This window comes from Salvelinus sp. IW2-2015, unplaced genomic scaffold (assembly GCF_002910315.2).
Source record: "Salvelinus sp. IW2-2015 unplaced genomic scaffold, ASM291031v2 Un_scaffold1429, whole genome shotgun sequence".
In the NCBI taxonomy this organism is placed as follows: Eukaryota; Metazoa; Chordata; class Actinopteri; order Salmoniformes; family Salmonidae; genus Salvelinus; species Salvelinus sp. IW2-2015.
Genome location: NW_019942903.1, coordinates 237,325 through 248,415, shown reverse-complemented (window position 1 = coordinate 248,415; position 11,091 = coordinate 237,325). Strand labels below are relative to the sequence as shown.

The window sequence follows — 11,091 nt, the reverse complement described above, 5'->3', positions numbered from 1 at the left end:
TGTCTCCACTTTCAAACTCGGAAGGTGGGGTAATGTGCTATTCCACAGTCAAACAAGAAGACGGTACGTCATCAACAGGCGACACGATAGCATCCTTCTAGACCCGAAGCAGTATCGTTATTCAACAATAACAAGCTAGGGCTTTACATAAGTATTCAAACTAGTATAATCATCCGACATTTTTAAGCAACGATAGGCAATTTGGCTTAAGTATTTCGGTTGTAGATTAAACGGTGCATGAAGAGCAGAAATGGCAACAATGGCGGACTGTGTTGGTTATCAATTGCAAATAGCTTCGATAATGGAGGTGCTAGCCAATTCGGCTGTGGTCGAGATCTGCAAAATTGTTGATGATGGTTATTCCTCTCTGCGTTCCCAAATGGAGCAGGAAAGAGTGCAAATTGAGAGGGAGAGAGAGCAAACCGAGAAAGAGAAATATGTGCTCCGACGAAAATTACGCGAAATGGACGTGAAGATGCGGAGCTATGAGCGAAGACTCAGAAGACGCGACCTACGGAATGAAATGCATGCAGTTAATTTTAGACCACATGAAGGTACCGACAGCTTATTATTTATATATATATTGTGGTGTATATATATATATATATAAACTAAACAGGCTGGGTTCTAAATGCAATCCGTTAGTTACCTGTCAAATTGTAATCAGCAACGTAATGTTTGGCTTGCCCAAACTCCCTAACGTAATCTGATTACTTTCCCTTTAAGAGGCATTAGAAGGTAAAAATGAATATTACCAATTGAACGACAGCTATTGCGGGATAAATAAATGTTACGTTTACATAGCTTGTTCGATTTTTACTGTATGGGTTGGTTATGTAGGCTTCTTCGAACCCATTACTTTCTACTACAGATAATAATACAATTGGTTATCTTTACATTAACAAACAAAGTCTGTCCGATTTCCAGCCATTCCAATTAATTGAATACCCCATGATCTTCAAGATACACTTGAAATTATATTAGCCAAATTCTTTTAACGGAGCATAACCCAAAAACGAAGGATTTATTAACCTATCTGGTGTTTATGTTGTCATGGAGGACTGATTGGCTCATTGCTTCAAGTTGAAAAATAAATGCTGCTCTCAGGAATGCATGCATTGAGCACTACCGAAAAGTGCCATTTGCTTAAGAAAAATGAATGACATATGCTGCATTTGCTATAGGCCTAATGTTTATGTTTTGTTGCTACGCTTTGATATTTCCATAATTTGCATCTGTTTACATCTATCAAAAGTGCGCGAGTTTGAGCATGTGTCTGTTAGGTCTATGGACACCCATACAAAACAAGATTTCAGTTTTGAAACTGCAGTAAAGTGCAGTCGACTGTGGTATTTTGGACGCAGTAAATTGCAGTTGAACTGCAGATATACAGCAAAATTACTGCAGTAAAAAAATAGTCATTTTGAACGCAGTATTTGCGACATACTGAGTTATACTTCTCTCTGACTGCAATCTTTTTTTGTGAGGGCAATTTTTTGGAATCAGCAACTCGTGGACTTCTTAAATTAAATTTGTGTTTGACAGTATGGAGCACAATACCATGGATGTAGAAGGGAGAACTCCTCAAACTGTTATTCCATAGGGTGGGATCAACATTATGCAGCTGTTGCGAGAGTGCATATTTCACTGGCTGTTCAATTGAACCATTATTGGGATAAAGTACAACAGTGTTAAGAAAGTATTTGTACCCCTCACTTTGTTGTGTTACAGCCTGAATTCGGAATGGATAAATATGTTTTTTCTCACCCATCTACACACATCACCCATAATGAAAAGTGAAAACATGTTTTTAGAAATGTTTGCACATTTATTGAAAATTAAATACAGATATTTAATTTACATAAGTATTCACACCCTGAGTCAATACTTTGTAGAAGCAACTTTGGAGCGTTTACAGTCTGTGAGTCTTTCTGGGTTAGTCTCTAAGAGCTTTCCACACCTGGATTATGAACATTTGCCACTTATTATTTAAAAAATTCTTCAAGCTCTGTCAAACGTCCACTCAGCAACATTCACGTCGTCTTGGTAACCAACTCCAGTGTAGTTTTGGCCATGTTTTAGGTTAACGTCCTGCTTGAAAGGTGAATTCATCTCCCAGTGTCTGGTGGAAAGCAGACTGAACCAGGTTTCCGTAGGATTTTGCCTATACTTAGCTCCATTCAGATACTTTTTTATCCTTAAAAACTCCCAATCCTTAATGATTACAACATACCATAACATATTCAGTCATCACTATGCTTGAAAATATGAAGTGGTGTACTCAGTAATGTATTGTTTTGGATTTGCCCCAAAAGGTGAATTGCTTTGCCACATTTTTTCAGTATTACTTTAGTGCCTTGTTGCAAACAGGCTGCATGTTTTGGAATATTTTTTATTCTTTACACGCTTCCTTCTTTTCACTGTCAATTAGGCTAGTAGTTGTTGATCCATCCTCAGTTTTCTCCTATCCACAGCCAATTAACTTGAACTGTTTTTTAAAGTCACCATTGGCCTCATGGTGAAATCCCTGAGCGGGTTCCTTCCTTTTCGGCAAACTGAGTTAGGAAGAACACCTGTATCCTTGTAGTGACTGGGTTTATTCATACACCATGTAATTGTAATTAATTAYTAACTTCACCATGCTCAAAGGGATATATTCAATGTCTTTTCATGTTTRATTAATTTGTAAACATTTCTAAAAACATATTTCCACTTTGWCATTATGGGATATTATGTGTAGGCCAGTGACCAAAATCTCAATTGAATCCATTTTAACTTCAGGATGTAGCACAACAAAATGTGGAAAAGTTCAAGGGGTGTGAATACTTTTTGAATGCATTGTATACATTTGTGAACAACCATCAACCACAATCCGGCAAAGGTGCAAATGGATAAATGAGAGAACAGCAGTGTGATTCACATCAATGCGCTATGTAAATATCAATAATAGGTGATATCCGTATCGTTCGTAGGCTACAACACTGCTGTCATCCTTACCTCTAAGTGTTTATTCAAGTTGGATYATCTTTGGATGCCYACAGCAGTCGCASCATTGGAAGACARAGCTTGGACTGTAGCKTACAAAAGCCTATTCCTGCTCTTTTCCCGCGATCCATCAAATGCATTTTGTGTGTCATCATAGTTGTCTCTGACTTGTGGTCAGACTCGCTCAGGCTAAACAAACTTAACTTGCGCCTTTTTTAAATGCGGATTTGAATATCATCGAGAAAACAGAAAAATTCTCGCAAACATCGTTTCTGAATTTAAAAGTAATCCTAGGAGTAACCCTAGTTTTTCAAAAGTATCTGTAATCTAATTACAATATTTTTCCTGGTAACGGATTAGTTTGTTTCTTTGTAATCAGTTACATGTTACTCCCCAACCCTGGTTATACATGTTTTCCTGTCAGCCAGGACCTGTTTCACTAAGCATATCAGATTAGGAGTGCTGATTTAGGATCAATTTAGCCTTTTAACCTGAATCATAATGAATAAGAGCATGGCACCTGATGGGCAGGCCACCTGATGGGCATGGCACCTGATGGGCAGGCCACCTGATGGGCAGACCACCTGATGGGCAGACCACCTGATGGGCAGGCCACCTGATGGGCAGACCACCTGATGGGCAGGCCACCTGATGAGCAGGCCACCTGATGCTAGATCAGCACTCGTACTCTGAGACACTTTGTGGATATGTGCCCAGATCTTCATACAATGATTTCAATGATCCTAATAATGACAATGCTTCGTAGTTTCAGTGTCTTCAATTGCCATGCCAGTGAGTAATGACCAGGCCCGAGGCCCCCTGGCTACAATCGAGGACCATTCACAATACCACCACATGCCTCAGGTGTGTTTTTGCTGTCAAGATGAACGTAAATGACATGGAATAGGCTGAAACGTAATCTGTATTTWTTTATTTATTTACAGGAAGACAGAACTGCATTGTCCCTAATCAAGCAGGAAAGAGTGGACAGCTGTGGCGTGGACCTGAAGGTAGAACAAAACATCAGCTCAGAGAGTAGACCGACTGGTAAGTTTCAGTGCAGATATTGATTACATAGAACACTTTCATTTACAATCCACTCACTGTTGAAATACTACTGGCCTTAGCTGAAGACATCAACTCTTAGCCCTTAGCTGAAGACATCAACTCTTAGCCCTTAGCTGAAGACATCAACTCTTAGGACTTAGCTGAAGACATCAACTCTTAGGACTTAGCTGAAGACATCAACTCTTAGGACTTGTGCTGTGTTTTTAAAGGCAACCTGTTGTATATGATTAGGAATGTCTGATCATTGTGTTGATGACTCCTTTTTCATCATTGATGGTAGTTCCAGAACCCAACGACGATGACAGCGAGATACATAACGTGGCTGACACTCACAGCTCGCCCACTGCAGCCACAGAGGACCCCACTGAGCCCACTAGGACCAGTGGATCCGACGCTAACCTCAAGTCAGAGATGGGGACAGAGGGTGTGAACCAGAGACCCCAGCAGCCAACAGGACCNCGCTCAGGCTAAACAAACTTAACTTGCGCCTTTTTTAAATGCGGATTTGAATATCATCGAGAAAACTGAAAAATTCTCGCAAACATCGTTTCTGAATTTAAAAGTAATCCTAGGAGTAATCCTAGTTTTTCAAAAGTATCTGTAATCTAATTACAATATTTTTCCTGGTAACGGATTAGTTTGTTTCTTTGTAATCAGTTACATGTTACTCCCCAACCCTGGTTATACATGTTTTCCTGTCAGCCAGGACCTGTTTCACTAAGCATATCAGATTAGGAGTGCTGATTTAGGATCAATTTAGCCTTTTAACCACCCATCAGGTGGCCTGCACCTGATGGGCAGGCCACCTGATGGGCAGACCACCTGATGGGCAGACCACCTGATGGGCAGACCACCTGATGGGCAGGCCACCTGATGGGCAGGCCACCTGATGGGCAGGCCACCTGATGCTAGATCAGCACTCGTACTCTGAGACACTTTGTGGATATGTGCCCAGATCTTCATACAATGATTTCAATGATCCTAATAATGACAATGCTTCGTAGTTTCAGTGTCTTCAATTGCCATGCCAGTGAGTAATGACCAGGCCCGAGGCCCCCTGGCTACAATCGAGGACCATTCACAATACCACCACATGCCTCAGGTGTGTTTTTGCTGTCAAGATGAACGTAAATGACATGGAATAGGCTGAAACGTAATCTGTATTTWTTTATTTATTTACAGGAAGACAGAACTGCATTGTCCCTAATCAAGCAGGAAAGAGTGGACAGCTGTGGCGTGGACCTGAAGGTAGAACAAAACATCAGCTCAGAGAGTAGACCGACTGGTAAGTTTCAGTGCAGATATTGATTACATAGAACACTTTTATTTACAATCCACTCACTGTTGAAATACCCAACACACGTGCTACTACTGGCCTTAGCTGAAGACATCAACTCTTAGCCCTTAGCTGAAGACATCAACTCTTAGCCCTTAGCTGAAGACATCAACTCTTAGCCCTTAGCTGAAGACATCAACTCTTAGGACTTGTGCTGTGTTTAAAGGCAACCTGTTGTATATGATTAGGAATGTCTGATCATTGTGTTGATGACTTCTTTTTCATCATTGATGGTAGTTCCAGAACCCAACGACGATGACAGCGAGAGACATAACGTGGCTGACACTCACAGCTCGCCCACTGCAGCCACAGAGGACCCCACTGAGCCCACTAAGACCAGTGGATCCGACGCTAACCTCAAGTCAGAGATGGGGACAGAGGGTGTGAACCAGAGACCCCAGCAGCCAACAGGACCAGATCTCAGCACAGAGATACTGAATAGCRCCGGTTTGGATCTGGCTCTGATGCAGGAGAGGGTCCTGGGGCATCTGGGGCTTTCCTTYGCCCAGGCAGCAGCCGCAAKCGCAGAGGCCGCCGGGCATCCYTCTTGTTCCTACCAAACCCAGGCTGATGTAGAGAGCCAGTCCAGACAGTTCCCSGGCAGCGATATGGGCGTCTTCGCCCCCTTTGACATGACAGCTCCTCCTCCTCCCGCACCGCCAGCGAATCAGAGGCAGCKGCATGGAGCCACGGCGGCGAACGAGCCAATGGGCTGTAACTTCTGCGGCCGCATCTTCCACAGCCAGGCGTCCCTGGAGGTGCACCAGCGGGTCCACACGGGACAGCGGCCGTTCAGCTGCCCACACTGCGGCAAGTCATTCGCGCAGCCCAACAACCTCCGGGTGCACCTGCTAATCCACAGTGGCGAAAGGCGGTACCGGTGCTCGATCTGTGGGAAGAGTTTCATTTCGTCAAGTCACCTTAAGAGACACAGGACSGTTCACACCCAGGAGAAACCCTACATCTGCTCTCGGTGCGGCCAGTCCTTCACTCAACTCTGCAGCGTCCGGAGACACAGACAGCAGTCGCGGTGCGGAGAGCCGCCTCATGCTCAAAATGAACTCTCTGCTTGACTGTAGAAAAGGTGTTGTACAGTACGTGTGTGTGTTAGCTGTATCTGACGTGATTTACACTAGCTATAGGTTTCCTGATCAAAACGTTTCGCCTTTTAGTCTCTTGGATGATAGGTCCACAGATAGAAATTGAGAAATGTATGTTGTTAACTCTAAATTAATATTTACCTAAAGATGACACTGTCATTAGTTTTATGTGACTGTTTAGTACAATACATGCTGTCTTACCTTAGTCATAAGGCAAGATGGGGTTGTCCCTGGGAAAGGCTTGTTTTTAGAGTAGTACTTTATTGATCCCAACTTGGGAAATGGTTTTATCACTCAGCAACATCATCAAATAATTTTACGACTAGAAGAAGTCCAGGAGGACGAAGCAGGCCATTTCAYAGACCAGTGGATTGGACTGAGCCCTCATCTGGCATGGCTGACTTCACTGTGTGACTGAATCACAGGGATGAACGATGCAACTAATAAAAGGTTTTCCTGCATGTTTTGAAGGGGTTTGATGACAGGGTCATTTGAGACCAATGCACGTTCACGTGCAGTCGGAACTAGGAAACGCTGAAATTTACGATTTGCCAATTGGCTTTAGTTATCGTAGGTGTTTATACACTTGCTGCGCTGAACAAGTTAGCAAGTCGTAAATGTTTAAGTTCCGACTAGCACATGAACGCGGCAATACTGAGGTATAACACAGGTGAGAAGCAGTTTACACAGGCAGCCCAATTCTGATATTTTTCTCCAAATTGGTCTTTTGACCAATCGCATGAGATCTTCTCACATCCAATCTTTTTCAGAGCCGATCTGATTTGTTAAAAGACCAATTAGTTGGTGGAAAAAGATCTGAATTGGGTTGCCTGTGTAAACACAGCCGTTGAAATGCACAGTGTGTGGACAGTTTACACAATCAGGTATCGCAAGAGAAGGGTTAATACATGACAGAGGAAGTGCAGGTTTATGCTGTCAAATCAAATAAATGTCAATTAAATTCATGGGAAATAGCCCCCTGGATTGTTTTTTTTCTGCAGTATTTTTATTAATTGCTTACACCACTCCAATCACTTATATATCTGCTTCCTTGTAAGTAATCACAGCTCTCCAATTGGTTGGATTGGTTATACATATCCAATCAATTGTCTATATATACACACACACTGTATGTGCTAACCTCAAGGAAACAAGGATGTATTACTTAACCAAATCCCTATCGCGGAATTCAGCATTACAGCGTGATTGAAATTTAAAAGATGATGTTCCCGCGTTAATGGAGACTGTACGCACTGTAAACGTTGCAGATGTCGGCGCAATATGAAATCCCATTTCTAACGTGCTATCTGTAACGCTTCAGCAATCCAGATTGAATAGACCCCTAGACCACGGTTCTCCAACAGGTACACTACCCTTCAAATGTTTGGGTCACTTAGAAATGTCCTTGTTTTGAAAGAAGGCAAATGTGTCCATTAAAATAACATCAAATTGATCAGAAATACAGTGTAGACATTGTTAATGTTGTAAATGACTATTGTAGCTGGAAACGCCTGATTTTTAAAATGGAATATCTACATAGGCGTACAGAGGCCCATTATCAGCAACCATCCTCCTGTGTTCCAATGGCACGTTGCGTTAGCTAATCCAAGTCTTCTAGGCAGAGTTGCAAAGAAAAATCCATATCTCAGACTGGCCAATACAAAGAAAAGCTTAAGATGGGCAAAATAACACTGACACTCATCCTTGAGTCGCCTCTTCACGTTGAGACTGGTGTTTTGCGGGTACTATTTAATGAAGCTGCCAGTTAAGGACTTGTGAGGCATCTGTTTCTCAAACTAGACACTAATGTACTTGTCCTCTTGCTCAGTTGTGCACCGGGCCTACCACTCTTTCTATTCTGGTTAGAGACAGTTTGCGCTGTTCTGTGAAGGGAGTAGTACACAGCGTTCTACGAGATCTTCAGTTTCTTGGCAATTTCTCACATGGAATAGCCTTCATTTCTCAGAACAAGAATAGACTGACGAGTTTCAGAAGAAAGGTCTTTGTTTCTGGCCATTTTGAGCCTGTAATCGAACCAGAAATGCTGATGCTCCATATACTCAACTAGTCTAAAGAAGGCCAGTTGTATTGCTACTTTAATAAGCACAACAGTTTCAGCTGTGCTAACATAATTGAAAAAGGTTTTTCTAATTATCAATTAGCCTTCTAAAATTATAAACTTGGATTAGCTAACACAATGTGCCATTTGAACACAGGAGTGATGGTTGCTGATAATGGGCCTCTGTACGCCTATGTAGATATTCCATAAAAAAATCTGCCATTTCCAGCTACAATAGTCATTTACAACATTAACAATGTCCACACTGTATTTCTGATCAATTTGATCTTATTTAAATGGATTTTTTTTTTTTTTTTTGAACGGTAGCGTATATGGCGAGCTACCAGTAACTCACAGCCACCTATGAGTAACTTACAAGCAATTAATGTGTTCATTGCAAAGCTACTATCCAATCAAAGCCACATTGACATTATCCAACCCCTGGTTAGCCACTTTTGTTTAAAAAAACAAACGTAACACAATATCTGCAATTAATTTCCAGCAATATTTTTTTCCAGAACTCACAATTGGTCTTCTGATGTGATTTGAGGATTGTTCGTTGTTTCTCTATGAATAATTGTAATATTGAGTAAAAAAAAAAATATATATTTTTTTTAAATTCTTGGTATATCGACAGAAAACGGATATTGTACACTGGGGAAGAGTTGCAGGGTAGAGGAGAATAAAATTATGTGCTATAAATTGTGTAACTCGAGAAATGCTTAGTTTTTTAAAAGTATCTATCATGCTAGAAAGTTTAGAGGCCCCTGCCCAAGACATGAACTGCGGATTATACCATGTGTTTACGGTCAATTAATGTATGTTAACACGTCATCATTAAGCGACACCGACCATGGCTATTATTGTAATTCATGAAACATAGTTCGCTTTTTGGTTTGAATGTAATGTTAGGGTTAAGGTTAGTGTTAGGTTTAAAATCAGATTTTATGAAGATAAATTGTAGAAATAGGCGGGTTTAGCCATCCAAGTGGGTACTTCATTTTGGTAGCAGTGAATGAGTAACGTTAGCTAGCTACCTACTACGGATTCAATGGACTGCAGTGGTTCAGCTCAAACTTAATCTGAGTCCTACTACGGAAAACACAGGAGACACCGTGTCTTCCTGCCTGCCAACGGACTTTCTCTCCCCGATTGACCACCTCCTTCAGATGACCACTTAAACCAAGAACTTTCTAATGACTTGTTTTATAAATTACATAATTTGTCTTTTTTTGTGCGTTTGAGATTATTTCAAAAAGCGCTATATAATAAATATGCCTTTGTGGCTGTTGTAACTAACTTTAGAGAAAAACCCATGTAAACCAGCCTTTCTTAAAGTATGGGTCGCGGACCTGTTAATGTTGGTCGCGACGTGTCAGAGTAAATGTATAATTATGTAATGAATTACTGGAATTTATTTGGTTAAATGCAACTACGGTCTCTGTTCAGTGCGCTCTCTGCTTAGCAACGGTCTTTGCTCAGTTATCACCTGCGCGTGTGGAAGATGCCCGTGTGCTTCGCGGTTTTACCTGATCTTTTTTCTTGAAGATCACTCCGCGACACACGCTGTAGCGCCTGTGGTCAGCAGCAGATGATGCGCTGTCAGCCACTGATTTGTCATTCACACTCCCATCAAATTGACCCATGCTAGCAACAAGTTTTGATTGAGCTCAATCGTCATGAGAAGCCAATACCCGATGAGTTTCTCGCTCTTTCATACAAACTTTGAGAAATAACGAGGAGCTCCCTCAATGTGTTTTGTGCGGGAAAGTGCTTAGTAATGACTCATTCAAAACGAACAAATTCATATAACGAAACGTCCTGACGGTAACGTTATACCCAAGGAATTATTTCAGAAGAGGGCAGAATGCTTCAGGAAACAGTGCTTCGACGGTGGAAAAGTAAGTCCGCTAGCAAGGTATTGTTGTCATTTTATAACAGGTGTGATAAGCAGAAATAAGGAGTACTATCTCATAGTAGTATATGTGAGTTTCTCTTTTCAAACAATCTCCTGGCCTTGTACACAGTTAATAGTTAACGTTAGCCAAAGCAAGCTAGCTAGCTACTGATAGTGCAACCCTAACAGTACAGATGAAGATGAAAAATCATCAGGCCTACTGTACTTCTTTCTGTAGAAAATATTGTTGAAAACAAGTCTAGGTTAGAACCGTTACTGTTAAAATACAAGTAATTTTTATTCTGAACTGATTGAAGCAAGATACTTTTTGGGCAAACACACAGTTCTGGTTTCTCATCTACAGCAAGAAGCGGTCTGCTGCCTAACTGAGAAAGCAGTAGATGTTCTGGTCCAGTTTGGACCCATACCATTGTCAGTCAGGGTCTGTTGATGATTCGTTACTTGAGAAATGAGACCAAGTTAAGACGCTGGACAGGGTGGATCGGTATATAGTAAGACAGTTTATTCGGATGTAAAGATATCTGAGCAAAACGTGCACGGACTCGTTCATTTAGCTCAGAGGGAACTAGCCGAAGAGTCCCTAGACATGGTGTGCATTACATTTCATACAGTGAATGACGTAGGT

The 11,091-nt window shown here is 41.4% G+C and overlaps 2 protein-coding genes across 2 annotated transcripts in view; both read left to right on the top strand.

Annotated features, from left to right (window-relative positions):
- The first annotated feature begins 44 nt into the window (after positions 1 to 44).
- LOC139024373 (uncharacterized) lies at positions 45 to 4,524 on the top strand. Its single transcript, XM_070439129.1, has 4 exons — positions 45 to 554; positions 3,752 to 3,849; positions 3,930 to 4,032; positions 4,334 to 4,524. The coding sequence occupies exons 1-4, from the start codon at positions 251 to 253 to the stop codon at positions 4,522 to 4,524; spliced, it is 696 nt and encodes a 231-aa protein (XP_070295230.1). The 5' UTR covers positions 45 to 250.
- Positions 4,525 to 4,879: 355 nt separating this feature from the next.
- The window catches only part of LOC112070805 (zinc finger protein ZFP2), a 9,316-nt gene continuing 3,104 nt past the window's right edge, over positions 4,880 to 11,091 (top strand). The window contains exons 1-4 of the mRNA XM_024138256.2: positions 4,880 to 5,155; positions 5,236 to 5,338; positions 5,627 to 6,456; positions 7,811 to 7,853. Coding sequence (XP_023994024.2) covers positions 5,078 to 5,155; positions 5,236 to 5,338; positions 5,627 to 6,456; positions 7,811 to 7,853 — 1,054 coding nt within the window. The 5' untranslated portion in view covers positions 4,880 to 5,077. The remainder of the gene's footprint in view (positions 5,156 to 5,235; positions 5,339 to 5,626; positions 6,457 to 7,810; positions 7,854 to 11,091) is intronic.